Raw genomic sequence first — 27,034 nt, forward strand, 5'->3', positions numbered from 1 at the left:
CAATGTAATACAGGCATACAAAACAGGAACTTTTTTTCTCCCTCTCCCTGATACAATACATTTACCTAAGATTACAGCTAGAAGCACTGGTGATCCGAAAAAGCTTCCAGATAACAGGACAAGTAATTCATAGGAGAAATATAGCCTCTGAAAACAACTCACTGAAAGATAATTTCAGTAATAACTGAAATATAACTGGATATAACAAAAAATTGTAGATTTTAACACACAGAGGAGGAAAGCATCCACTGAAAATGGAGTGATAACAAGCTTTTCTCCATTTAGAGATTCCCTGCTGGTCATACAAACATGCTTCTTCAGTAGGTCTTGAAGTTCTGAAAAATCAGCCTGGTATACAAGGTAGGCTTGTCCTGATTTCAGTATTCCTCCATATGTCCAACAGAGATCCTTCACTGAAAGCACATTCATCCCTGCCACTCTGGTGACACCCTTCAGACTGGGAGACCTGCCAGCTGGGGTGCTATCATCATCAGAAGACAATAAGAAGGTCACAACTTGCAGATCAGATGTTTAAGACAATAAAAGGTAATTGCAAACCAACTAACCTGTGTACCGGTTTTCATTCGTGTAATTGGTGCACGAATTCTAACAGCTGTCAGCTGTACTACTTCAACTGCCACTTTGTCCTAGGAGGAAGACATTATAAGCATTTCTTAAATGCAAACCCTGTTTTACTTTCAGAAACTATTTGTTGTTTTGTTATTCACCAGTCAATACTCTGCCACATGATTTGCATATCTCTTATCACACAGAAAAGCAGATGAAAATTCAGTAGGACTGTAATATTAAACTACAAAATAATTAACTTCTTCATAAAGTCACAGCAATAAATGGGAAAGGGGGCATATTGCTGTATATTCCCTCAGTTGTATATTGCTGAAGGAAGGTCAGACAGAGCCATTATTGGTAGTAGATTTAACTTTTTTTTTTTTTTTTAATTTAAACATAATCTTTCTTACTGAGCTAATCATCAGCTTTYAAGCAGCACAGCTCTGTGGTGTGCAGTGGTTATTCTTGCTTGATTTCAAATTAGGAGCTTTGGTCCAGATTCTGCTGTTTTCAGTCTCATACAAGTCACAGTTTGCACTTCCCACAGGTCTGCTCTGTAGCTCCCAATACTTTAGCAATAGGAAATTCCATGGACACAGACTGAGGTGGATTTCAGAGATTCACTCCTTGAACTTTTTAGGTGGAAAGAGACAACACCGCAAAATAATAATACTCTCCATAGCTCCTCTGTAGCGTAGGAGACTGTGGATTTCCTGGGCACTAGTCACCTTCTAACATCCACAGACATAAGAGGTTAAGTGTAAGGCAATGCAGATAAAGAGAATACTCTGTTCTCTAGAGTAAGGCTTCTCTAGATGGGCTTTTGGAAAAGATTTACTATTCAAGTGTAAAGAAATCAAACAGTTGAGAGAAATTTCTCTGAGTTACCAGTGCAATTTAGTAAGGTACATCAAGCCACAGTGCTTGGCTTGATGCCGAAGGTATTTCCCGTACCAGCAAATGCATGAATTCCCACACCAGGGAGAAAGAAACACAAGTCTTTCATCACGTTGGGAAACCAAAGTGCACAAGATGAAAATGCTAATATGAAAAGATTATTTGTCCTAAGCCTAATTAATTAAAAGGAGACTCTTGCTGCTCCAAACAGCATCATAAAATGTTACCTGGGACACCACAATAAGCTTCCCTGTCTCTGCATCAACAGCTTGCACCACTCCTGTCACTGTCCCATTCCCAATTGCCAGTCCTCTGATAAGTCCAGTGCTGTTCACTGAGGCAATCTTCTCATCACTGATGGAGAAAATTATGTTGGACTGAGGTTGAGGGCCTCCTTCTGAAGTGATCTGTAATTAATAACACAGAAAGCAACTGAATTTACCCATCAAATACTTGTTCTGATAACACTAGAGTGAAAACCTTCTTTGCTCAGCATCACTACAATGTCTTCATTAAGGAAAGGGCATCTCTACCTTCTAGACTGTCTTAGAACTTATTTCCTCACCAGGCTGGTCCAGCCATAGCGAGGGACTGGGAGGTATGCGATGTGAACTAAACACAAAAGCAGACTGCAGCGGGTTGATGTTTTGTGCAATGCAGAGAATTACTTKGTTTTCTCTTTGCCTCAACTGCTGTACTTCTGTTTTTAGCTTGTATAACTAAACTAGCCCACTATGCCTAATTATATTTGCTTAGTTTAGTCAAAGCTAGCGTTCCCGATGGAAGAACTGACATCAAACGCAGTGTCTTCTGTTTCATAACACACCAAAATAGAAGGAAATTCAAGAATGAAACTTTTGAGGAAGAGCATTCTGTATGAATATGTTGCCAAGTTAAATATCTCCTCCTGAAGAAAAAAAGTATATATTTATTTTCAAAAAGCAATTTTATTTAAAAAGTGAGATATCTTACCTGAATCATTGCACCTATGATCAGGGTCACTTTCCGTGGCAGTAGCCTAAATGGAGGAAAGACCTAAAAATGGAAATAYGGAACTCGTGAACATGCTATATCAATCAGATTAATTATGCCAAACAACAGTACATGTAAATTTAAGTCTTTATCTGCTTAATTACAATAAATTGAGCCTGTAGCCACTACTCTCACAACCTGCAGTTGCAGAGCACTATGAAATCTGAAATGGACTAGCATTTGGGTAAACTTCTGGACAGAAAGGGAAATGGATCATTACAGCAAATTAACACTCATTTTTCTTTATGTACAGATTTTATCTGAAATTATTTACTTCAATCTGTTGTGGAGCAGAGTTGATTCTTTGTCCTCTTCTGTCAGCAACAGTTGCCATAAGGCTAGTCTGACCTATGGCCATTCCATGCACAAGGAAAGCAGCAGTGTGGTCATCGAGAGCTTCAGCAAGTGGGCTRTAACAAAGAAGTATATTCAATTGGGAAAGTTAATTGACTAAATTACACAAATAATGACTGTGAAGGACTTAACACAGTGCAACACTACAATTGCTAAGTGACTAAATTTAAAATAATTGTAGCCATCATAGTCCAACATTAAGCATTATAAAATGGCTCTTTGCAGCCTGTATCTCTTCTTGAAGAGAAATACTGAAGAAGAGTCTGTCCAGTACGGACATCTCTCTTTCCCAGGGAGCCCTCAAAATTTACCCAGTGTGAACAATGGCGGGACAAGCCTCAAGCATATGYCCTGACGCTATTTAATTGATCTGTATAAATATAGTGGTACTGCGTAACATAAGCAAAAAACACACAAACATACCCTTCGCCATACAAAGTAGATTAATTATTATTTATTACTTCAACTCTAAAAGCTGACAATTGAAAGAAACTGTTTCCTTTTCTGTCATTTTAATCATTGTTTTTAAAGCTAGGAAAATAAAGAGCTAGAGTGATTTAGGCTACCTGTTTTTAAAAGGTTAAGTAACAGACAAAATGAACCCGATAACATCAGACATACATATTTACAAGATTATTTATAAGCATATTTACAGATTACTGGAAAAAAAATACATTAGCTTACACCAGTGAAACAATTTGAGAAGCTGCCCTTAGTTTTAGATCCATGACAGCAAAGTATTTCGCCAGGAAAGGTTTCTTAGCATCATCCACAACTCTGACGTAAGCTTTAACTGTTTTTCCAATCTCCACCTGAAATATAGTCATATACAATGATTTTCCATTTATACTATTAAAATAATTTTTATTTATCAGTATAAATTCTTTTGTATTACAGTTGTAATAGTATATTGAAGATAAGACCCTAAGGTCAGAATAGCGCTGATTTTAAAGGATAACCTCTGCTAGCTAAGGTTAGATTAAATATATCAATTCAGATGTTTCAAGAGGCAGAACATCCATAAGTATCAATATTTACTTTGTATAGGATGCACTCAAGTATGCAAGTAAAAAAGTGGTGGACTTTTTTCTTAAGCATGCCATACTTTTAAAGCATGACAAAGTTTGGTCCAAAACGAATCACTCTTACCTACTTCAAACAACAGGAAATGCAAGTGTGCGCACATGAATTCTGAACTAGCTACACCACATTGCTGTGTAAAGGTGAACATTGAGATCTCTGCCATGTTGAATACTCTCTTGAGAGAGAAACCAAACAATTTTTCCAAGATCCCTGCAGTAATGGAGAGCCTCAAGCATTATACAGAGTTATCTCGTATGTACCTTGGCTTAGAATACTAAGCAACACATGAGCAACACAAGGAATCCAGGCAATCTGGGTCAGCTAATAGCATTGATTCAAGAACAACCAACCTTGTCAACAACCCGGATGTACAGTTCCTGTATATCAGATACATAAATTTCAGCTTTAGCTGGTGCAGGGAAAGCCAAACACAAGTCATGAATCATYACGGTCACTGATCCTGGAAGCAAAGGATGCACCTAATTGCCAAAAGAAATTTTTGTTAGAGTATTTTTCATTTTCATTTGCTTATCATCCGTGCTTATTTCCCTTTTAGGGCAGAAATGTTTAGATGTAGGAGTCTCCAAGCCTCAGACAGATGATTGTCCCACTAACGCACAACTAAAGCCGTAAAGTATATTTAAACAATATCATACAATTGAGCTAGTGTAAATTCTTTTCATTCATTTAGTGTAAATGGCCTCTGGACAGCAATTGAATTAACGAATCTTAATCTGGAGGCAGTCTGGCATCCTACTATTCTCCTTCTGCCATCAGCAGGATAAAAACAAACATAAAATCATTTGCAAAAATGAGCTCTCAGTGCAGTAAAAAACCAAAACAATGAGAAAAAACAGGGAGAGAGACTTTGCATCTAAAGCATTGGTACTGCTTCCTGGAGGATTCCTAGTTTTACAGTGCTTTTAACCTGAATGAAGAGCCAAGATTTGGCAGTAAATCTGTCCGGGTAGGAGTCAGGCACTCAGGCATTTCTTTGATATAAGTACTATCATTCAAACGAAGAGGACACACCAGAACCCAGCAAGGATCAAACAATGACGAAACAGACACTTGCTTTAAAATACAAGACTCAGAATGAAACCCCAAGCCCAAGACCCTCTTTGCAGACTTTTTCAAGCCATGCTGCCATAGTTGCTCCACATTGTCTCAAACAACCCAAATGTGACAACRGGAATGAGAACTGTTCCCTTCCCAGCCACATCCTCTGTTCTCATCTCCTACTACAACTCCACACTCTTGTCTAGGGTGCATCCCCTTTAATTTCCACTACTCCTTCTTCTCCCTTACCATGACTCACATGCAGATAAACTGGTGAGCCAAAATCAGGTAGCAGATACAGAAAGTATCCATAGGAATCCCAGCAAACTGCTGAGAATTATTGCACAAGACCTTGGACTCAGTTTCTCAGAATAGTTTCCTGTGATGCCAAACTAACCCCCACCAACGTGGTTCCACGGATACCTGGCAAAGCATTCTGGTATTTAAAACTCAAATTTGCTGTTTTTCTCCTCTCAAAGACCATTCTGATGGCTTGAACAAAAAGAAAATCTGCAGGTGATACTGATATTTAACTCAAGCATAGCACAAAAGAGTAATGATATTTTTAAATCCTTTTTTTTTTTTAAAGGTTTTTTCAAAATAAAAAAAGATTTTTTTTTTCTCTCTGTCTCAAATCTGGCAGGTAGTTAAATCCCATTTTGTGCTTCACAAAACCTGTTGTCTTTGCACTGCTGCACTGCTTAGGTTCACTGCTCTATTCTGGAATTACCATATGCTTATCAGCTAAACCATGGCTACACCCATAAGGGAGATGGGATTGAAAAACTGTAGAAATTGATGTTCAAATGTTCAAAATGTACAATGTGTTCGATGTTCAAAAACAAGCCCACTTATTTCCCCCACTCCCCACCTCTGACTCAGTCTCTGAATATCGCCACAGCCAGAAATATCTTTCAGCAACACTTCTTTCCATACTCTGAGAAATGAAAGAGCACGCCCACCTTTATCACCATTAAGTAACTACTAATTTATTTGTGAAGTATAAACTTAACTGTATATGTAAAAATATAATTCTTCAAAATAGCATAAGTCATTTTCAATTTGTGTCTAATGATTCCAACAATGTAAGTATAGAATTTTATTTTAGTTTGCTGTAGACTGCATTTCATATGTGGGCCCTTTAGATGAAGTCAAGCATAGCTCTAGTTTAATCACAGTTTCAGTTCTGGGTGGAAAGAGGTTTGGAGGAAGAAAAAAGTTACAAAACCCAAAACTTCACACTTAACAGGTAGATAAACTCTACTCTTTAACAGTWATTATCTTCAATATTTGGAAGAAATATTGGTGGCAAACATCCCACCACAGCGGGAAGCAAGAGTAATTCAAAGATTTCACCTGTGCCAACCCATAAGGAAGGTTCCAACCTCCCTGAGGAACTAGATTCCTCTTTTGCAAGGCACTGCAGAGCAACTCAGTCATTTGTAGTGAAATGACTGCCCGAACCTGGAGCTGCTGTGCCAGCACTGTGCTAGAGACCCCAGCACGAAGCCTGTGTGCGACAAGCAAACGGATCCGAGGTTCATGCATTGCCTCTGCAGCCACACGCAGTGGAAAACGACCATTAAGCCTGGCATTGTGGAGTGAYGGCTGCGCATTGTGGGAACAGGCAAACAGCATTTGTAACAGAAGATGTGACGCTGCTTCTAAGCACGACACCGCTACCTACCACGAAAGCTGTTGTGCGTAGCAGCACGTCTTTCAGTGAAACAAGCATAACAAATTATATAAATCTAATGGTTTTTGCAGTGTGTTACCTGAGACCCTGCTCTGCTCTTCTAGTCCATTGACCCTACTTTTGTGAAACGTCTATGCGAGTACAGCTTGTGAAACTACATGATACGAAAGAACTCAAATGGCAGTGTCAGGTAATTGCCAAACAYGCAGATCTTACCCATGTGTTGGGAGAAAAATCCCCAACACCTCTGAATCCACAAAATACACAAGGATTTGTCTCTTAATTAAAACAAACTTCACGGGTTAGTGTATACAACTACTATTTACAGATGCTAATCTCACTTCCACATAGACACATTTCAATTTTTTGGTTTTCATTATCATGCAGTATTGGTGATCAAAATTTTAAGCTATATTTGTTTGCTTTTTAATTCTGTGTCAGGTTGGCTTCTCYCAGAAATCTGACTCGTTTTCTCATATCAGGAATTAAGATAGAAAATGCAGTTAATTCTTTCTTGCCAGCTACCAAATATAATATAATACAACACATAGACATTTGTTAGGACTAAACCTATGGGTTTTTTTAAGCTGCAAGAGTACTGATACAGAAGCTTCATCTTATAAGCTTATAGAACAGCAAAGATAGCTTAAATGGACCAACAGTTTTGAAAGACGTAGRTTTTACCAGTGTGCTGAAACACAGCATATGTCTATCATGCAGCTAGCTTTATTGCTGTGATAAAAGATAATTGCCTGAGCATATAGCTTAGTTCATTTCTTATCCAAGTCTTCCTTCTGCTCTTAAGTATAAAATTAGATCATTGTAATATATCATGGTAGTTAATTACCCTTTCTTCTCAGGTTAAATAAAAACATGAGACACTGAAAATCAAAACATAAGCTATGTACTTCCTCACACGTCTATAACCAGATCAATAAAAATATTGATCTGAGAACTGTAATTGATCTGAGAAAAATTCAGAACTGTAGCTCTATCGAATGCCTGGAACCTCTTCACTATGGACTAGAGGCTGCACACTGTGGAAGCATGAGCTTGAATTCAGGGAAGTTTACTCCTTCCAGTACCAACAGGGAAACACAAGAAAAATATCACATATTCAAATCACTAAAAAGACACAGAATAATTATTTCACTCACCAGAGCAATACCTTGAGTTTCTTCATGAGTCACTCTTACAATATTTGCAACACTTGCGTTAATGAAAAAATATCCAGAACCTTCTCTGATGAATAGCTCTGCCTGAAAAAGCAAACAAAATACGCCTGTATCTTCCTAGGACGTTGCTAAAACAGGTATCCTTACCCATGCATCAGGACATCATCCTCTCCCAGAGAAATAAGCACAGCACAGCAGTCACCTGGATCTCTGGATGGTTGTAAATGGAGACTTCTGTAGGGCTGACTTTCACATCTTCTACTAGTATTAGTTCAATAGTGGCAGACACAGGTAGAAGAGGTTCATACTGAAAGAAACAACTCTATTTACTAGCAGGAACAACRAGCACTCAAACCCAGAAAACAGTGCAAGTCTTCTGTATAGGCAGGGAAGGACAGGTAAAGCAGATGAGAAAAGCATCAGGGTCTGTGGAAAAGCTTAGGTTAACCGAGCATCTATAAAAATCAGGTTATTGGTTTAACGGTGCTGTCTTTTCTAGACACATAAATGCATTTCTAAATTACATACAGGACACRCTATCATAATCTGTTATGGCCAAGCCAGAGAACAAAGGCCTACGCATTAAAGATTTGCCAGGATTAATCAAGTATAACATAGATAGGTAGTCCACTAGCTCAGATACATGTTTAAGTTCATGCAGAATGACAAAGCATTGGAGACAAAATATTTTTTCCCATTTCAAGATCATCTTTTTACAGTTTCTCCTAACAGGCCACTGAAAGTTATTCTCCCTTATACATAAGCACTAGACCAGATGTAAGCCTAATCACTTACTCCTAATAACATTAACTTAAATAGGGAAAATGCTTTTAAGAGGAAGTTAGCATTATGTTCCCATCTCAYCCAATTAGTAAAATTATTTCCTTCATGTAGAAAGGATGCCATCTTTTCCTAATGATATAATAGGATGCTTCACTTAAACAGGGAACAATCATCAAGATACCTTAATACACCATGAATTAGATTTTTATTTCAGCTTTTGTTTATAATAAAGAAGTGCAGACAAATCTGAAAGCCAAGTTCAGCAGACTGCCTTTAATGTATTTGTAAACAGAAGGCAAATCATCCTGTTTAAATAAACAGCAGAGGTGGCATCTACAGCTTTCACTCCTCACCTAAGAGATTCCTCCCAAAATAAACACAAAGACTAGGACTTAAGAGAAGTCCAGAGGCATTTGCATGTATGTGTGCCCACAATGAAATACAACACACTTCCCTCAACTCAGGGGGCAAAGTTCAGAGAATTCACTACTCCAGTACTTCTACTGTCTAATTCTAGACATTGCATATTGGTTTAATAAGGCAGAACTCAATAGTTTAGGGAGCAAAGGACTGGCTGTCTACTCTGGTAATTGTCACTAACTTATAGTCAAAGTCTTCAGTGGCCAGGCACCTGTACTACACTTGCCAATACATGCACAGGGCACTGAAAAGCCAGACAGCACTATCACTTATTTTCCAAAGGAATTTCATACTTAGATGCCAAACCAGGGCCATACTAACAATACTGAGGCTTGCAGGGTATTTCGCATTGCTATTGCCCCTTTGTTATCTGCTTTATATTAAGAGTACTCTAATTTCTAGCTTCATGTTTTGCTTTGAAGACGTAAGTGAAGTCCAAGTACAAGAATATTAATCAGACACAGGTTTTGACATATGGTCTGATGATATCAGTCAGCTTTTCTTTGCTTATGCAAACATCTTTACTGTCTTTTGCAATGGAAATCAAATACATTTGCTTTCCTCAGTGACAGCTGCACCAAGCACATGGTTGCCTTACTGAGGAACATGCAGCAGAGCTTTACCAAATCATTAAAAAAGCATAAACCAAAACAAAACTAAGTGAAATAATTCTTTGCACTCCCCTTGCCCAGATGGTACAATTTAAAAAAAAAAGAGAGGGAGAGAGAGGGGGAGAGAGAAAAGAATGGATGTGTGATATGGATAGTGAAAGATAAGAAAAAGAAAAAAGCAGGAACACCTGTGATCATAAAAATGCTGTGGTATGAATCCAMACACCTAATAAAGAGCCTTTTTCTGAGATTACATATCATGCATGCATCACTGAGAAAAAAAAACATACACACAAACACACACACATATGTGTGTGTGGCGTGTGTGTGTATATATATTTATAGGCTAATATATATTATATATATAGGAATATATATATATATGTGCTAATCCCATAGGCTAAGCAACATGGGGAAATGCGGACAAAAAAAAATCTCCCAAGTTCAGAGTACCGGGACTTTCACTTTAGCTGCTTTGAGATGAGCTTGTTGGTATCCTGTTGCAGTTGCAGAGATTGCAGTGGTTCCAGACACATGATGAACCAAGACAGTTTGCAAACCTGAAAAAAAAGAACATGTCAAATGAATCTAATTATGGGGAAGAGAAAGATGAGAGAGACACTGTTAAAACTGAGCATTGTAAACAATTTATTTCTAATGTGTGCTGAGGATACGCTGCAGTATTTTAACACATTACMACTGTCTTTTTTGCTGTTTTTTAAGACAAGTTCAGAAATTTTATAACAGGATTAATCCATATCCTCTTCAAAAAACAAAATACTAATTTAAACTGATTTGTACCATGCATTTTCTTTTGACCGTTGGCATCTTCCTTCAGAGTGAGCTCCATTAACATATCAGACTCAATATTCGCTAGAGACATTTTTGTAGATTCCCAGATAACATTAAGAGAACTGAAATTATCAAATTTACTGCCTTGTTGGTCATATGCAGCCAAGACCAATACTGGATTGCGATAATTCGAAACAGGCACCTGAAAAAAGAATGAATAATCTTAAGTGAAGAGATGCAAAAGTATTTTTTATCATTAAAGTTATATAAGTTCCATTTGATTTTTCCAAAGAGACRTTTTGTGAGAAGTATCAATTAAAGTGAGCCATCAATGCAGTTTTTTAACTGGACTTCAAGTTGGAGGGTTTTTATTGCACCTTTTTTGTTTTAGGGTAACTCACTGGCAAACAAATGAAAACAAAAGGCACACACAGCCCGAGTAATCTTCAGAATTCAAGCAAATTAAGAAAATTATTATTACCCAGAAGGCACAGATCAAAAGTCTAATGTGCATCAGCTCTTTTGTAGCATTTTCTGTGTGACAGTTCAAATACCGACCGTAAGTTATTTAGAACATTGTTCTCCTGTCACGGCTTTCTCAGACTTACCACCTGTTTGTTTTGTTGCAGCAAAGGACATGAGAGATCAATCTGAGGACTTGAATAAACAGGAGTCAGAGTGAGTCGTGAAGGGACAGCACAGATAAACTTCACAACAGCAGGTTCCACTGCTGGGAAAGGATTGGTGATTGTGGGATTGTTTCCAACTGTTAAGGCAATAACCTGTACAATTAGGAAAACAGGAAAGTGAGAAGAGAAAATGACTACTGAATTCAAGCACTTCCATTTCATACATCTCAGTTACACACTGATGCTAGAAGAAAACAAGCAAGAACATGATGTTTGTAGATTGACAGCACCAATGAAAACAAAGATGTAAAAGGGGACATATTTTAGGAATGGTTAAATACCATTATCAAAGAAACACTGCTGTGAGCTGCTCCTAGGTATTCATGTTTATTACTGCTAAATTTAACTCAAATGACAAATCTTTCATAACTTACAAAGGTAACAAGTTTTTTTTTTTTTCTTATCAGCAGGAACAGAAAAGCCCAAAGACAATATTTATAATCATTTTATTATGTTTAAAAACTATCATCTGTTCTATTTTGTGTTCCCTCCTTACTCCTCATCGTACACGATGTGAACACAAACAGGCTCTCGCAGCAGGCCCAGGCAGCTCGACTTGCTCATCTCCACTGCTGTTGCACTAGTGCCACCAAGGCACAGCAGATGCCACCAGGGCGGTACAGCACAGAGGACAGCAGCCAAACATGCACAGCCAGACACAACAGCAAGATGCTTCTTCCTTTCTGAATTTGCACTTACAGAAAAAACAGCATCCATTGTGGACATGAGTGAAAATTTGTCAGCTACTAAACGTTTAGCCGTTGCAAAATTACAAGAGAAAAACATTAACATCAAAGYTAAATGCTTTATAAACTGGCCAGAGTCTGTAAAGCAGGAGAAATCACTTCTGCAAGTGGCAGACACAAGACCAAGTAGAACATGACTACAGCCTCTTTCCAAGGCTGCCTAAGCATTAGGCTAGGGTGTTCATACAGCTGTCATTTATTTGAACCAACAGAATTATGCTGGGCTATAACTTGGAGGAAGAGGTCAGCCTGGCTGGTCAGCCTTCCACTGCAACCTTCTGCAATGATCTTATGCACACAAATTGAAGTAAACTGGAGCTATTATGATCTATGCATTCTATTATCCTCCACAACAAAGTTTCCTGTGGCTTTATTCTGTAATACACCCATCATAAAACTTTTGATAATATAATTTTATAAAATGCTTATCCTTAAAACTTGTACAAACATTACAATGAACAAAATTCATACACAATGTACTTTTTCAAGTTCTTTACTGGCTTTTTATAAAAAGTGCTCACTATTTAAAAGCTATATGGTATCATAAATCTGTCTGAAGCAAGTCCTCAATTGCCTTAGCTCAGTGTTTGATGGAAGACTATTGTAAATACTCTCTGGCACTTACTTGTTCTCCCAGACTTTTGCAAGATGCTCTAACCCAATGCTGCATATTATTCCGAGATGTAGGAAATCCAAATAAAGAGAGACTAATACTTTGTGTGTCCTCAGCAGTGATGTTCCTGAAGAATTTTGAAGGTTCTTGTACCCATGGTCTGGGTCCTCCTTCAAATAACATATCTTTAGAGGAACCCAAAGTCACTAAAGCAACRGAGGGAGGATCAATAGTCTGAAATAAGCAACAGTTCTGAATTAATGATTCTATTCACGTCCCACATGTCTTATATTCTGATTGAACTTCACAAACAAGACTTCTCTTTCTTATGAGTTACATTTATTTATTACTTTGATTAGGTTATGATTTTTCATATAGCAGTTTGTAAGCAATAATCTGATAGGTTATATTCAATGGACTCCCCAGACTACAAAGAAAAACATTTAGTACATTCTAATTCCAACTCTTTGATGAAAAACTACAACAAGGTAAAGATACTGAATACTTACTTTGAATATATTTGGAGAGCGATCTTTCTACTACATTTTAAAAATAGCCAGTACTCTAATATTTGAAGCAATGTCAAGCTTTACTCTTTTAAAATCCTTTCACTTGACAGTGCTCTCTCCAGCAGTCTAGTGCATGTAATTATTCTCCTACATATGACTTAAAAGTTTTACTTCAAATCCGTAGAAAAATTCCACACTGACGTACATCATCAGTATTGCCCGTGCTGTTAATCACCACAGAAATTAACTTGACATTTTAATAGGCAACAATCATTTGAAGCTTGTGTTCCACTACCTCATTTTTGTCACAATATGGTAAGAAATAAGTAGTAGCTGGCATAAAGGATGGTTAATTCTTTCTGTAAGCACTTAGTAGGAGGTGGGAGAAGAACTGGTTATATTTGCAACACAGGTAAAAGCAGAAACCCATTGGAAAATTGCAAGWTTTAATCTTGAGTGTCCTCCTGCTCTTTGATTCCTGTTTTTGTCTTACTTTTTATGCTAGAAATTCCTTTTTTATGGGTGATATTTGACAGCAAAATGCTTGTGTCCTGAGCATCTCAAACATTTCATTCTACTGATAGGAAGGAAAAGAAAATTTGGAAATAACAGTTCTAAGCTCTTTCTTAATACATATGGGCCCTGTACCTACCCTTCAGGCATTTAAACTTATATATGGAAAGAAATGTTATAATGTTTCAATGCTTAAGGAATGTGAACAATAGCATGCATTTGAATAATTCCTAATTAAAAGCACCTAGGGTTTTCACATTGCCTATCAACAGTAGAAAAGATAACAAATGGCACTCAGGACACTTCAGCATCTTCTAAGTGTTATGTTTGCTGTGATTCAATATCTTTGACAAAAAAAATCATAAAGAAAAGTCATCATTACATTTGCACATTTGTATGATTTACRCAAACTTTTGTTCCATATGGAAGAGCAAGGAGGGGGTGGTATACGATGGTCAAACACAATTGACTTAAGCTATGCTATTTCAGTGCTTGATCTCTAAATATAGATTGTAACATGAACACACTACTCCTTTTTAATATATTTACCTTGTACTCAGATTCCTMCCTTCCTACCTGTCCATTAGTGAAATATATTTTTCCTACTTACAACGAATCACTTAAAATAGGCAGTTGAATAACAAAGGCTTTGAGTCTCGCATCGTTTTCAAACCATTTAGAGTCTGATGAAGATTCATTTACTCAAAAAGGAACTCAGTGTTACAGACAAATGTTATCCTTCTCTCAAAATATCCACTCCTTCACAGTTCATTCTGAAGAGATTTCACTTTATTACTGTTCTGAACGTTCCTACCGAAGACAGCAATTGTAACTTTTGCTATAAAATCTGAAAATCCACCAAGAACATCATGTTCACTTTCTTTTTCAAAACTTGTAAACGTATCCATTCCTGCCAACTTATCCATTCCTCTATACTTATCTCTTACAGCAATTATAAAGGAAAAACTCCTTTTCATATAGAAAGGGTTAAAACATGATGCTCTAAGACAGATCATAAGATTTTTTCTCTGAATCAAGCCTCATTTTCATATACTACAYACATAACATGAACTTACTATTTCGTTATTTAGAGACATTAAGCGCTGCCTTGTTTTTTCTTTAAATTAAGCACAGCAAGAAAAAAGACTTACTTTTAATGGCAGATAGGCAGCAATGGTGATGCTAGCACTGAGGTGGACATGACCATGGGTGTAGCTAACAACAAGTGTTGTGTATCCTTGAGTTTCAGCTTTCATTCTGACTCCACTACAGAAATTGGCAGTGGGCTTAAGTCTCCCTGTGAAAAGGGGAAGAAAAGCAGTCTTTAGATAGAATTTTAACTAAAATTCTGGATGACTGTTCTTGGAAGAAATATTTCCACCAGAAATACATTGATCTCACCAACTGAAGGCGTAAACTCTTGGCTGTCTTTTGTATCAAACCAATCATTTATTGAAGTAGCCATATCTCAAACCTCTATTTTTAAACTGTTCTAATAGGACACAAGTCTTCTCTCTGGAGTACAAATTACATTAACTTTATTAATTGAATACCTTTGTTTTACTGTTTTAAAGTGAAACTGGATTGTAATTAAAGTGGCTTTTCCGTACAGAAGCATCGGTTACGATTCAAGTTTTCAGTAGCTAAAGGAAAGGTATTACCATGACATTTCCCTAACTCTTCACATACAATATAGAAAAAGAAAGAAAAAGAGAAAAAAAGGCACTATAACTGCTAATTACGTAGTGACATTTTAAAATTGCTGCCTCTCAGGCACACAGATGGTGCAATGCAGACTGGTTTCACTGGCTCAACAGCACAGCAGAGAACCTCCATACAASAGGCACTTGGAAAAAGTACTGGTGTATCTGAATAATAAACTGATCTGGGCAAACATAGGGACAAGCAGGTTGTTCATTGTCTGCTGGGGCATTAATAGCAAACTGTTCACTGGCCATTACTGGCAAACTTGCTGGGGGGAGGAAATCATATTCTGTACTCTCSCTAAGTCTGACAAGATGCACTTTTTAATGCTGTGAACTGTCTTCTTGAAGTTGTGACACAGTTTTGGCAAAATTTAAGCAACTGGTCTTAGCTCCCTGGAAGCAATCACCGGCCAGTGCCTTTATGGAACTGAAGGGTACAGCTGTGCAAGCAGAASTAAGCACTTGAGGAATTTTAGGATTCTTGCAAGTTTTCTACTTCAGTGTCAGAATACAATATAACCCAGACCCCTGTGAGGAGAAAATCCATCAGTTTTGCTATAGCAGCATTTTAAAAATACTAAAGCAGTAGCTGAAAGGCATATAGGAGTTTTTTAAAAAGAGATGTGTGACTGAGTAACATTTCAGTTTAACTTTCAAAATGGGAAGGGGTTAAACCACCTTGAAGCGGTCTGAACACGCCCCGGTTTTCTACTTCCACAAGCAGATCGAAGTGCGAGCAGTCGCTCARCGGCACCGTCTCGCCCGTTTCCACGTTCGTCAGGCCGTTGATCCGCAGGGGCAGCTCCAACGTCTGGCCAACACGCGCTTCAACTTGGCACGGCAGGAACTCCATCCCACTGGGTTCAGTCACGTATACCTGGCGCAGGAAAGGAACAGGGACATAGATGCACAAAACTCCACAAAAGGGTATGAGAAAAACAAGACTTCCTTGTGGTCTCCAAATTGCTCTTAGCCCTTGTATATACGTGACTACCTTTCCCTCTGACTGCTGGAAACAGTCCCTCTGTTTCCCCCAACACAGTTACTACTTTGTTCACCTGACACAGAAAGCTACCAGAGGTACCAAGTGGATTTCTCRACCATTTTATTCTGCTTTGCTCAAAACAGTCCAAGTTCACCTTGGTCTAACAATCCTTGTGCTACTACTTGCATTAATTCTCTTTTCTCCAACTTGTCTTTAGCTGTATAGAGTTTGAAGTGTGGATTAAAGTGTGTGACGAACAGCCGTGCTGGACTTGCTACCTGACCTTGAATTCTGCAGTGTGTTTGAGCCAGGCCTGATAAAGCCAGCAAAGCTCCCGTGGCCTTCAGTCTGCAGAGGTGAGAGCAGCAGCAGCATAGAAGAAAATATAGGAACCGGTGTCTTAGAGAGTTTCCTACAGGCTTAACTCTCTCTTTTTTATTTTTGTATTTCTGTTGGTGGAGCATTTTTAATGGTATTCAAAAATCTTCCCCCACTAGTATATCAGAGATCAGAAATAAACAAACACATCCAGCACCTTCCACTTCCACAAGTAATCCTTATGTCAGAAATACCTTGGAAATCAAAAGGATTACTTCCAAAAATAAGACTAAAAGAAACAGATCTTAGAGGCTATTATATCAGTTATGTTGACAGACAAGTTATTGTGATGCTGCTTTTTTCAACAACTTCAAGCATTCTTCCAAAGATTGACTGTACACTGCATAACTGCTGGGATCAAAGCTTCACATTTGCAGTATCTAAACATCTTAACTACCTATAAATGGCTTCAGGATAAGTTGTGGAGTCATATGGTATGGTGTTAAAACTACGGTCCTTGGAAACACTGTGCAACTCAGATGCATCTTCTAGAATTGACAACTAATCTGAGCACAAAAGAACAAGCTGATTTGCCCCCTTAAAAATCAGTATTGCAGTTATTTTGATCAAAACTTCGTTAAAAAAATTTCCCAAATACTCATTCTAACAGAAAGACTTCTACTGACATTCTTTTCTCTTAACCATGGAACAGATTCGGCAGTCTTGACCAAACAGTTTTTAACACTTTTGCTAAAAGATACTCTGATGCAACAGAAGAGTAATACAACTACAGCTATGCTGCACATGGGAAAACTTAGGAGTGATGAGATCTTTTGTATAGCTAATATATGTAGATTTAATCCAATTAGTTTGTTCTCCACCAGCTGCTAAATGGCATGCACATGTTGTGAAAGGAAGGTGTGCAATGCTTGCTTCCTTGCTGCTCTGCTTCCCGAGAACCCCACACCATCATCCTTCTAAAGCCTTAACCAGATGGAGGTTATTTTGCTTATGAGTACGTGGAGACAAAAGTCAGTCTCTGAACTCCAGATTATTCATATGTGCTCAGTACAGTCTCTTAATTTGCTGAGATCAGGAGCAAAATTCTCTTGTCAGGTTTCCATCTCATCACTTAGCTCTTTGCAGAGGTGATTGAAGTAAAGCACAAATTCAAATGCCTGCAGCAAYTGCTGCAGAAGCTGCTTTTGGCAGCAATGCGATAGACGGGAGTATCTCCCTTCTGCAGCAAGCCAGCGCGCGCATCTGAAATTAAACATCTTCTTAAGTGACATGGGCCTTCAGTCCTGATAGCATGAGCAACTCTGCATAACTACTTGAACAGAGCCCTTGCAAGGACTAGTTCTTGTTCAATAGATACAAAGTCAAATTATAATTTGACCAGTTCAACTAGTATCAACATTCTTTTTTTTTGTCAAGGCAGTGACACAGTACTATTTCACAGTGGTCTATAGATAGCACACAGTAGTGCTTACTTTTAATTCCTATTCTACCAATTTACAGGTCTGGCAGTTCTGAGAAGCTTAAGAGAAACTAAGCATTGTCATGATTTAGTTAAAGAAAATAATGTGTGTCCCTAGAAAGAATTCCAAATCAATGGAATCATTTCCATGAGAAATATTTAGACTTGTAGATTTATAATAAGTATTTAGAGAAGCTTCTTCACATATTTTTGCATGAACTGAAATGCAAGCAGACTACATTTACTGCCCTTATATTTTTACTTTACCTGACACGCTAACAAAATGATCACTCTAATAAAACGCTAGTAAGACATAATTTGCACAGAGATGACAAAATCCTTCTTCAAAATATATTTTTTCATTCCCTATGTTCTAATATTCCTACAAGATTCTTTTTCCTGGTCAGCTTTGGGATCCAGATTTATTAAGTTGAGTGTATAGGATTCAGTTCACTTTTTTAGGCAGCAATTTCCTTACCACATCTTCACGTTACCTTTCAACATTCTTTTTTAAATCACAAAGAAACCATTTGCTTCTKTTCCCTCACCCACCTCTTCCCATGAAGAATGTATTTTTAGTTTGGCTTGTCTTCTTAGACGGCTAAACCAGCAGTAACTGACTGCTTCCTTCTTGCACTTAAAACATTCATCAGGAAAGAAGAGTTGCCAAGAAAATGGGTGACAAACTGAGACAAAAATCAGTGCAGCAGAGACAGCTTGAATCCCCAAATATGAACTCTGAGGCTAACCACCTACCCTATCACAGGACAGACAGGCAAATTGCTTGCCAACATTTYGCAAAAGGGAAGGCCTAAGGGATGCTCAACTTCTTCACTGTTTTTGAAAAGCCACCTCCAGGAGTGAGCAGGGAATGCAAAGTTTTACCTTCATTTCTCCATAGTGCAGTGGATTCTGAACATCAATGGCCTGAATGACACTGACACCAATGTCGCTTCCAGTTGTCATAACTCCCTTGACTGTCACTGTAGCAACTGCCTGGTTAGAATAGGACCAGCTGAAATTTCCACTTCCACCATGGGCCTAGAAAACAGAAAATCTTTCAAATATATACATTTTTTTTTTTCAAAGTGAATGATTTTCATGTTTCTTTACTGTCAAGCTCCTAAGTATTTTGCATAAACAACTGAACACACTGTGCATTGTTAGAACTACTAATAAATAAGGATAACCAAAGTAGTGTCTATGTACTTCGAAATAACCCTTCGAAATAACCACAGTCAAATATGAGATGAGAAATTTACTGCACTTCATTCACTTTCATTTCAGGTTTTTGCTCCSCAGTGCAGCTACCCCAAGCATTACTCCGTCTCCCAGCTACAGATTTCTAATGCTTGCAGGGCCCAATCTGACAGCGCTGTGTCTCAGTCTCACTCGCTGGCACACAACATTATTGTGCTTCTGAAAACACCCACTAGCTGACAACCAAAGAGCAGACTCAGTGATTCCGTGTCTCACTGCGGCTAGTTTGACACACTGAAAACAAACAAGTCCCTTCCCCTTCAAGATCCCAGTTACTGAAGGGCTGGTTTAAGCTAAGTGCGTAAGCGAGTGGAATTATTCCACATTCGGGTAAGAACAAGCTCCTTGATATCATGGCCCACACCAACAGACACAACTGGCAAAGCAATAGGAGCACCTGGCATTCAGGACAGAGCAGTATCTGCTTCTGGGTCATATTCTATAAAGTCAAGGGYCAAAAAACAATTGTCAGCACAGCAGAGTATCCCCTCCAAACCCACCTATTCTGTGATCCATAGACTGTTAAACTACACCCTCAGTTTGTCAGCCATRTACTAAGCTTCATAAAGGTGGCACTAGCTTCTTGCATGCCAGGAAGAACAAGGATCTGCATGCCATTTTCACTTCCAACAGAAACCCTCCTATCAATGCATTTATGAACAAATCAACCAAAGACTGCTGACGAAGTCATTCTGAAACCAGCTGGAAGGAGTTATTTCTACAGCTGTAAACAAGATATGTCTAGATCCAAAATCCTTTTAAACTTATTTTCAGAGAGAGTCGGTTCACTTGTTTAAAATAGCCTGGCTTAAAAGCTATTGAGTAGCAGGCAAAAACTAATCTGTGAGAAGGGACAACAGTCACGCTGTGTGCTATGGTAAACAACCACTAGTATTGTTGAACACACAGACTGAGAAGGCACTCTTGGTTTCAGTAAATACAATTAGATTCAAATGCTGAGGGGAAAAAGAACTGTAAGAGGTAGAAAACAAAGCACAATGCATTTACTTTCCCTCTCTTGTCTCTAGCAGAGGTTAAAATGAATGAAGCACTGAAAATGCATTTGGGTACTAAGAATTTTTACAACACTCTGCTGGTGTGGGTTAGGTATAGCAAGAACTAAGATAAATTTTAATCCTAGAGAAGGCAAAATATAGATGACATTAAACTGGCCTTATCTCCAGAATTATACCAGCAAATATACTTAACTTTGAGAAATGTAAAAGTAGCCATTCAGTTATTTAGTTTTTGTGTGTGTGTGCACGCACATTTTTCCTTAAATACACCTGTGCCCTGTTGCCTCTTCTACTATAYTTTTTTCTTGAAGATAAACCAGTAACTCAGCCCTACTTAATGCTAAAAGGGAGAAGTAGGAACCATGCATGAAAGCCCCAAGAGCAGGAACTGGAGGAACCTGGCTGGGGAAAGGCATGGGCTTCTTTTCCCAGGTAGAACACACACTGGATACTGAAAGACAAMCAACCAGCTTTATGAAGCATACTAAAGGATTGGTAGAGTGGTACAGTGACAAGGCATAGGAATCTCCAGAAAAGTCCCTTTAGAAGGATATGATACACAGGGGGTCATTGCCTTTCCCTCCCTGGGATGCAGAGGGTCTCCAGGGAGCTAGTCATTCATCTTGCGATGCCCTTTTCACATATTGCTTTCGTATGGCATTTCAAATCACACTCCCAATTAACARTAAATAGCAGCTTCCATTTTTTCTTTTGTTAAGAAATTTTGCAGCTAAGATCTTTTCCGTAAGTCTAAGCCACATGCATGAACGAGAACTTTTTCTAAACTAGATATTAATTCCTGCAACAGTCCTCCAAACAAGTTCACTCTGTGGAATTAATTACAGGACTCCGAGCAGTAGTTTCTGTATTTAGAAATGCAGAAATGCATTTTGCATACCTGTATGGTGTACTGGTAGGTTCCTGCTCTTGGCTGCCACGGAAATGTCAAAATGCTGGGTGAAAGAACTATTGGAACATAGATTTCAACATCTTGCTGGTTTCGCACTGGAACTGGCAATGTATGAACACCTCCATCCTACAAAAAGCAACGTTATAAATGGCACCACTAGCTTCTAGGAATAACTTTCAGTCCGTATTCACAGTAGTTGAAAACATCTCTGGGAAAAAATAACAATTTAGGGTCTCTTTGTTATGAGCAGTGTTATTTGCTAGCTCATCACAGCAAGATGTACTCTTTTACTAAGTAATAGTCCTATGGAAATAGAGGTGCTCAGGCCCATTTAAAAGCAAACAGCAGCAAGAAATGCACTCGTTTGCTACTCCCACTACCAGCCCATGCACATGGCACGCTCGATAGCAGGGGAAGGCACTGTCTTTCAGCCTGACACACCCAGCCCTCAACCCCTCTGGAAAAGCTGGACTTCACATATTGTGGAAATGCTTCAATGGTTTTGCACCGTGTACTTTTTTTTTTTCCACTGGGATTATAAAAGAAAGAATTAAAAGCTCTCAGAAGACCTCATTTCATTCTGGAGTACTTGTCTGACACAGGGAATGAGCAGGTCATAATATTTGAAGCTCCACCAACTCCCATTCAARGAGTCACTGAAGAGATTTCAGAGCAAGTGGGTTGAGGCACTGAATTGTTCCAGCTTCAAGCAAAAGCAAATCACTTTCACAGCACCTTCCCTAGTTAGCYATAGGTTCAGCAGCCTGTCCAATTATTAGAAAGTTAATGAATATTAAAGCCTGTAGGCTGATAAATTTGGCAGATTTTCAGTTAATATCACTTACCAAATGAGAAAACTTCCCAAATGTAACTGAATGCCAAACAACAAGGCCAGCTTATGAAACTGATGATCCTATCACAAAAAATTGTACAGTTTACTCAGAGAATGGGAAAAGGCCTTTGCACCAGCACAGGGATATGCTATAAGCCCAAGTAAGATACTTACCACCAGGAAAAAAAGGTCGATACTCATCACTGCTTAACAGGTGCTTGCCACACACACAGTAGCAAAATCCCACAATCTCTACTTAAGCAAATCCACTGTTGACTTAGTTGACAGTTTTCCTAAAGTAACAATTTCAGGATATTGTTCTTAATCTGTTTAAATAATGATGGCTTAGACCCATGTAATTCTTAGCCTTCCTTTCAGCAAGCCTGCCAACTACTAAGCCACTAATGCAAAAAATGCATTTTTTTAGGTCTACTGGTAAAGCAGAACAGTTATAATAAAGACATACCTGATCCACTACAGATGTCAGTGCAGCATCAATAATGGTCTGACCCTTCTGTATTGCTTTCACATAATGATATGATCCATTCAAAGATGATTTCAGAACCTCAAAATATTCTTTGGACAGCTTGGCATCAATTCTAATATTCTAAAATTAAACCATTAAGTATATATTGTCACAAATAACTGACATTAATAGTGACTACATAGTTATAGAGAGGTTAGTAGTAAATCAATGAGGGAACAAAAATTTAGTAATTTATTTTTATCTGAAGCTGAGGAATAAGAACTCTTCCCCCACGRAAGTGTCACAGTCTTTCACCAAGTTCATACATTTTAGTCATAGCACAATAGTATGTCCACTTAAGGGGGGGGGCGGGGAAAGAGCCTTTTTTTTTGTTACATTAACAATAATGTGTAATTTTACATTGAAAAAAGCAGCAATATTTATACTGCTATATATTTTTAAACAAACTTAAAACAACCTAAATTTTGTAATTCTTAACATAATATGGGAAAAACATCTGATTACTACCCCCATAAAATCTTTCCCCTGCAGAATGACTGAAACTCAGATCTGTATTTTGGGAAGCAATTAAAAGGACAAACAAAATAACACTCATAGATACATGGTAGTCTGAGCAGCATTAATTCAATAATATTTCTCTGATTGCTAATGAACTAATGATTTTCTTCTTTAGATTTAACCAACAAACCTGATAGAATTCATCTTAAAAAGATGAACTACTTTTCATCTAGCTAGAATTCATCATATATAAAAATTAGGTATTTAAATGCTAAAGTCTTCARACCTTTTCCCATAACCACCTGAAAGGAAAGAGTTTCTCCAGAGTGCTGTAACCTGCTTTCTCTTTCTTTCAGACAGGCAAGATTGCCTCTAGAGGTGACTGAATGGTGCTGTGGGCAGGTGAGACGCAGCGCAGGGGCCGCGCTGCTCCCCCCGGCTACCCCGGTCTGCAGCATCCAGCGCGCTGCACATGCTGCACGTTGGACAAACGCTGTCCAGCTTCATCCAGTTTTTCTACTTAAGATTCCAGTGAACTTGAACCATGYACAAGGCTTTATTAAAAAGGAAAATATAAGAAATAACAAGTCTTTAAATATTTTAACATCAGCAAGAAATTGCTCAACTAAATGGCAAAGAAATCCAGAATTTAGGAGACAAACACTCAGGAAAAAAATATATGTTCACTTACATCAGATAAATACACCTTATTGCTTGATTTATCATACACTTCAATTGTAATTTCRTAAGTTCTGCCTGTTTCTAGGACCCATCTATCACCAGGGTGAACTGTAAATCCTACAAAAAAGGAAACATGAAGAACATGAACATCTCACTTCTGGTGTCTGTGCTCTCAAGAAGCACCACAACAGCTGCAAGTTCTTGAATACAGATGTAAAAGTAAAAGAGAAATTTTAGGAATATGCCAACTCTTCTAAACTAACACCAGTCATGCGAGAAAAGAAAAAGAAAAAATAAAGCACAGAAATCACACCAACACAAGAATCACACCAACACAAGAACAAAGGCAAGAAATTATATTAAGTTGTCAGAAAAAATATGGCAAATACTAACCTAAATAACCTGGATTCACAACATAGATAGTGCTGTTTGGTAGCCTGGACACCCCTTGCATGCGAATACCTGAAGTCTCAGTAAAGGAACAATGAAGTTTTGCAAATCCAAGTTAAAGATCAGCTTGTTTCTGGTGCTGCTTGAGCCTCTTTGGATACTTATAGTAGGTGTAGATGGAATACCAATAAGCCCCACTATCCCCAAAGGCAGTGACAGGGAGATCCCACCATTTTAGAATATAATGTTTTAAATATGAAAATTAAGCAAAGCTCCAAGACACCCCACATTGATTGAGGAGAATGGACATGATTGATTTGATATTCTTGCAGTCTAGGTCTTAGAACAGGTCAAAGTACCAGGCAGCTTCAGCTGAGGCTGAATGCACAGCTGTGCCACTTTGCAAGCCTGGAGCAGTACTCCCAGTTACTAAGACCACTGGTAGAAATGTGGATAATTTTATCTTTTTGCAAAGGGTGAAAAGTTTGTCTCCTGCCACTAGGACCTGGATGGAAAAGCATGACCCAAAGGATACTCTTGTGCCCGAGAACGAGATTAGCCTGTCCCTGCTGCACTGCAGTTACGATGGATGTTGCCTGATCTAGGCTGGCAACTGGCCGGGAAGGATCTCCCTCGGGATCGACTATGTTGTTCTGTAGCTGCAGTTCGTACTGATCAGAGGGCATCATTAATTCTGTACATAAAACAAGAMGAGATATGAAACAATAAAAGCAAATGTGTCTGTGTTGGGAAGCTGTTAATTATTGTTGATTAATTTTTTATTGATATCTAGTATATACATCAAGTTATTCTCATTTTGTAGAAAATGTATTTCAGATTATAWCAGCACATATGAGCATAACACCTAACTTTCATTTCTTTGAAGCTACAGCTGCCACCTAAAATTGCTCGCTCTTTACCCCTAACATCAGATTAATCTCCAGCTTCAAAAGTGATAAAGTTGCCTTCTACCATTTACTGAAAGTTTTTGCTGTTTCATTTCATATTACTGGCTGAAGACAGGCCTCATAAAGCATTTCATATTAGTTTATATAAAAGAAAGTCATTAACAAYACAGGCTCCTTGTAAACAACTGATGCAATTATGAATTCAGACTTCTGGACACAAAGTAAAGCTAGTCAAACAACACTAGTGAAAATAAAGCAAATCCATTCATCAGAAAATACTCTTTGTTAGCAAGAAAAAATAATCTAAATGTAGTTTAATTAAGAAATCAAATATGATTTCTAGCTCGATGTGAAAAAAATTAACATATCTAAAATATATTAATAGCTCTTGTTTTTCTAAGTTACTCTTGCCTGTACMTCCTTGACAAGTCTGAGACTACATCTTCTGCAGACAATTTTTGTGAGAGAAAAGATTAAATGACTGTATCACCAGAGTTTAGGAAAATAATACTCAACCAAGTTGTCCAAATACAATTAAAAATTGTGTGATAAATTCAGATCAAATGTTAAAAAAGGAATCAGACAAACCTGTAATCTTCCCTTGTCTTATTTTCTGAACTCTGTATTGGATTGATGTTCCTACCAGAAGGTAAATGTCATAYGCTGGGTTTAAAAGGATGTTTTCCAAAATAAGCAATCTGACTTCTGCAGGATGTACATTCTATTGATGAAGAAAAGAAATAATTCATTTGTTTGATATGAATATGTAGCAATAGCTTACAATCTACCAATGAAATATATTATACTTTCTGCAATAAGCTCTCTATGACCATCTCTTGTTTTGTAAAGGCAAGGAAACACGAGGACAATGGACGGGATATACACCTGCTCTGACATGTTAACATCCTAGAGAAAAATAAGCAAAATAGGTAAGTGCCAGTGCCACGTGCCAGTGCAAAGTGCAGAGCCAAACAATGAAAATGGGGGCCATTCTGAAGATGCAAAGGGCTGGGGAAATCCTTCTAGAAGCCAACACAGCTAAAACCCATCACCCAAGCTGAAGCTCCAAAGCGAAGTACAACACCGCAGCCCACTGCAGTGATTTGGATTTTGAATTTGAAAAAGCAATTTAAAACGTGAGTCACAGAACCGTCTCCGGTGGCTTCCTCGCAGCTCCCGCGCCACATGCCGGGAGCAGGGCCCGGCTCTCGCGCAGCTCAGGGACGCTGGAAGCRGCTCCCCTGCCCTCGCAGTCCTAAGCCATTCTTCAGCAGCTGTCTCTATCCTAAGCCCCCGTTCAGCACAGGAGCTGGCAGACACAGGCYGTATGCCATGAAGAACCATGTACCACATGTACTCCACAGTACTACAGGCATTAACAAGCCATGTCTTGCACTTGAAATATCTGCTGGCTCCACCTACTTTCTGAGGTGGAAATGGAGATGAGTAGGAGTAATCTGGGCACCGTTCAAAAAGAAAAGCAAAGTGAAAGAGCAGGGAGCAGATTCCAAAAACAATCTGAGYTGATTTTGTTCCCTGATCATTGCCAGTCTCCCCAGCAAATAAAAGGGAGAAGCAATTCCAACCCCTACATGCAGTTCAGTAACATAACACAAAGGAGGAAAAGGCTGTCTGGAAAATAATCTTAGTTGTTTTCTGGAAAAGTACTTGAAACAGATGAGCAGTGGCTATTCAGACACAAATATACAAATGTATTTTCCCCACTCTAAGACAAGGTACCTCCATCCAACTTATGCATTTWAACTTCCTGGGCTATGAAGTTAGGACCACAATAAATAATTGCATAAATTCTATTAACMCAAGCAAGACACAAGCAAGCAAAAGCAAAGAATGCAAGCTGCTTACCTTGTAGACACTCTCCTGTATTCTTGCTTTTAGTTTAGAACTGCCTGTTTTCATTCCAGATACCAAAATGGTATCTCCTTGCTTGGCAACTTTTTCCATCTCCGAAATATAGGAAGGAGGTATATAAGTAGATTCTAAGAACTTGAGTATACTGA

General features: G+C 38.3%; 1 protein-coding gene across 1 annotated transcript in view; it reads right to left on the reverse strand.

Annotated features, from left to right (window-relative positions):
- Positions 1-27,034, reverse strand: part of NUP210 (nucleoporin 210) — a 53,861-nt gene that overhangs the window by 14,206 nt on the left and 12,621 nt on the right. The window contains exons 5-26 of the mRNA XM_026046125.1: positions 26,880-27,030; positions 25,602-25,734; positions 24,641-24,799; positions 24,109-24,177; positions 23,726-23,832; positions 22,516-22,656; positions 21,206-21,343; positions 18,917-19,072; positions 15,927-16,125; positions 14,694-14,839; positions 12,533-12,754; positions 11,081-11,254; positions 10,482-10,674; positions 10,134-10,240; positions 8,069-8,173; positions 7,849-7,950; positions 4,287-4,415; positions 3,538-3,665; positions 2,774-2,909; positions 2,440-2,502; positions 1,695-1,874; positions 567-647 (exon numbers count right to left, since the gene is read on the reverse strand). Coding sequence (XP_025901910.1) covers positions 567-647; positions 1,695-1,874; positions 2,440-2,502; positions 2,774-2,909; positions 3,538-3,665; positions 4,287-4,415; positions 7,849-7,950; positions 8,069-8,173; positions 10,134-10,240; positions 10,482-10,674; positions 11,081-11,254; positions 12,533-12,754; positions 14,694-14,839; positions 15,927-16,125; positions 18,917-19,072; positions 21,206-21,343; positions 22,516-22,656; positions 23,726-23,832; positions 24,109-24,177; positions 24,641-24,799; positions 25,602-25,734; positions 26,880-27,030 — 3,019 coding nt within the window. The remainder of the gene's footprint in view (positions 1-566; positions 648-1,694; positions 1,875-2,439; positions 2,503-2,773; positions 2,910-3,537; positions 3,666-4,286; positions 4,416-7,848; positions 7,951-8,068; positions 8,174-10,133; positions 10,241-10,481; positions 10,675-11,080; positions 11,255-12,532; positions 12,755-14,693; positions 14,840-15,926; positions 16,126-18,916; positions 19,073-21,205; positions 21,344-22,515; positions 22,657-23,725; positions 23,833-24,108; positions 24,178-24,640; positions 24,800-25,601; positions 25,735-26,879; positions 27,031-27,034) is intronic.

Source organism: Nothoprocta perdicaria, unplaced genomic scaffold (genome assembly GCF_003342845.1).
Source record: "Nothoprocta perdicaria isolate Ctin4 unplaced genomic scaffold, notPer1 scaffold_42, whole genome shotgun sequence".
NCBI lineage: Eukaryota > Metazoa > Chordata > Aves > Tinamiformes > Tinamidae > Nothoprocta > Nothoprocta perdicaria.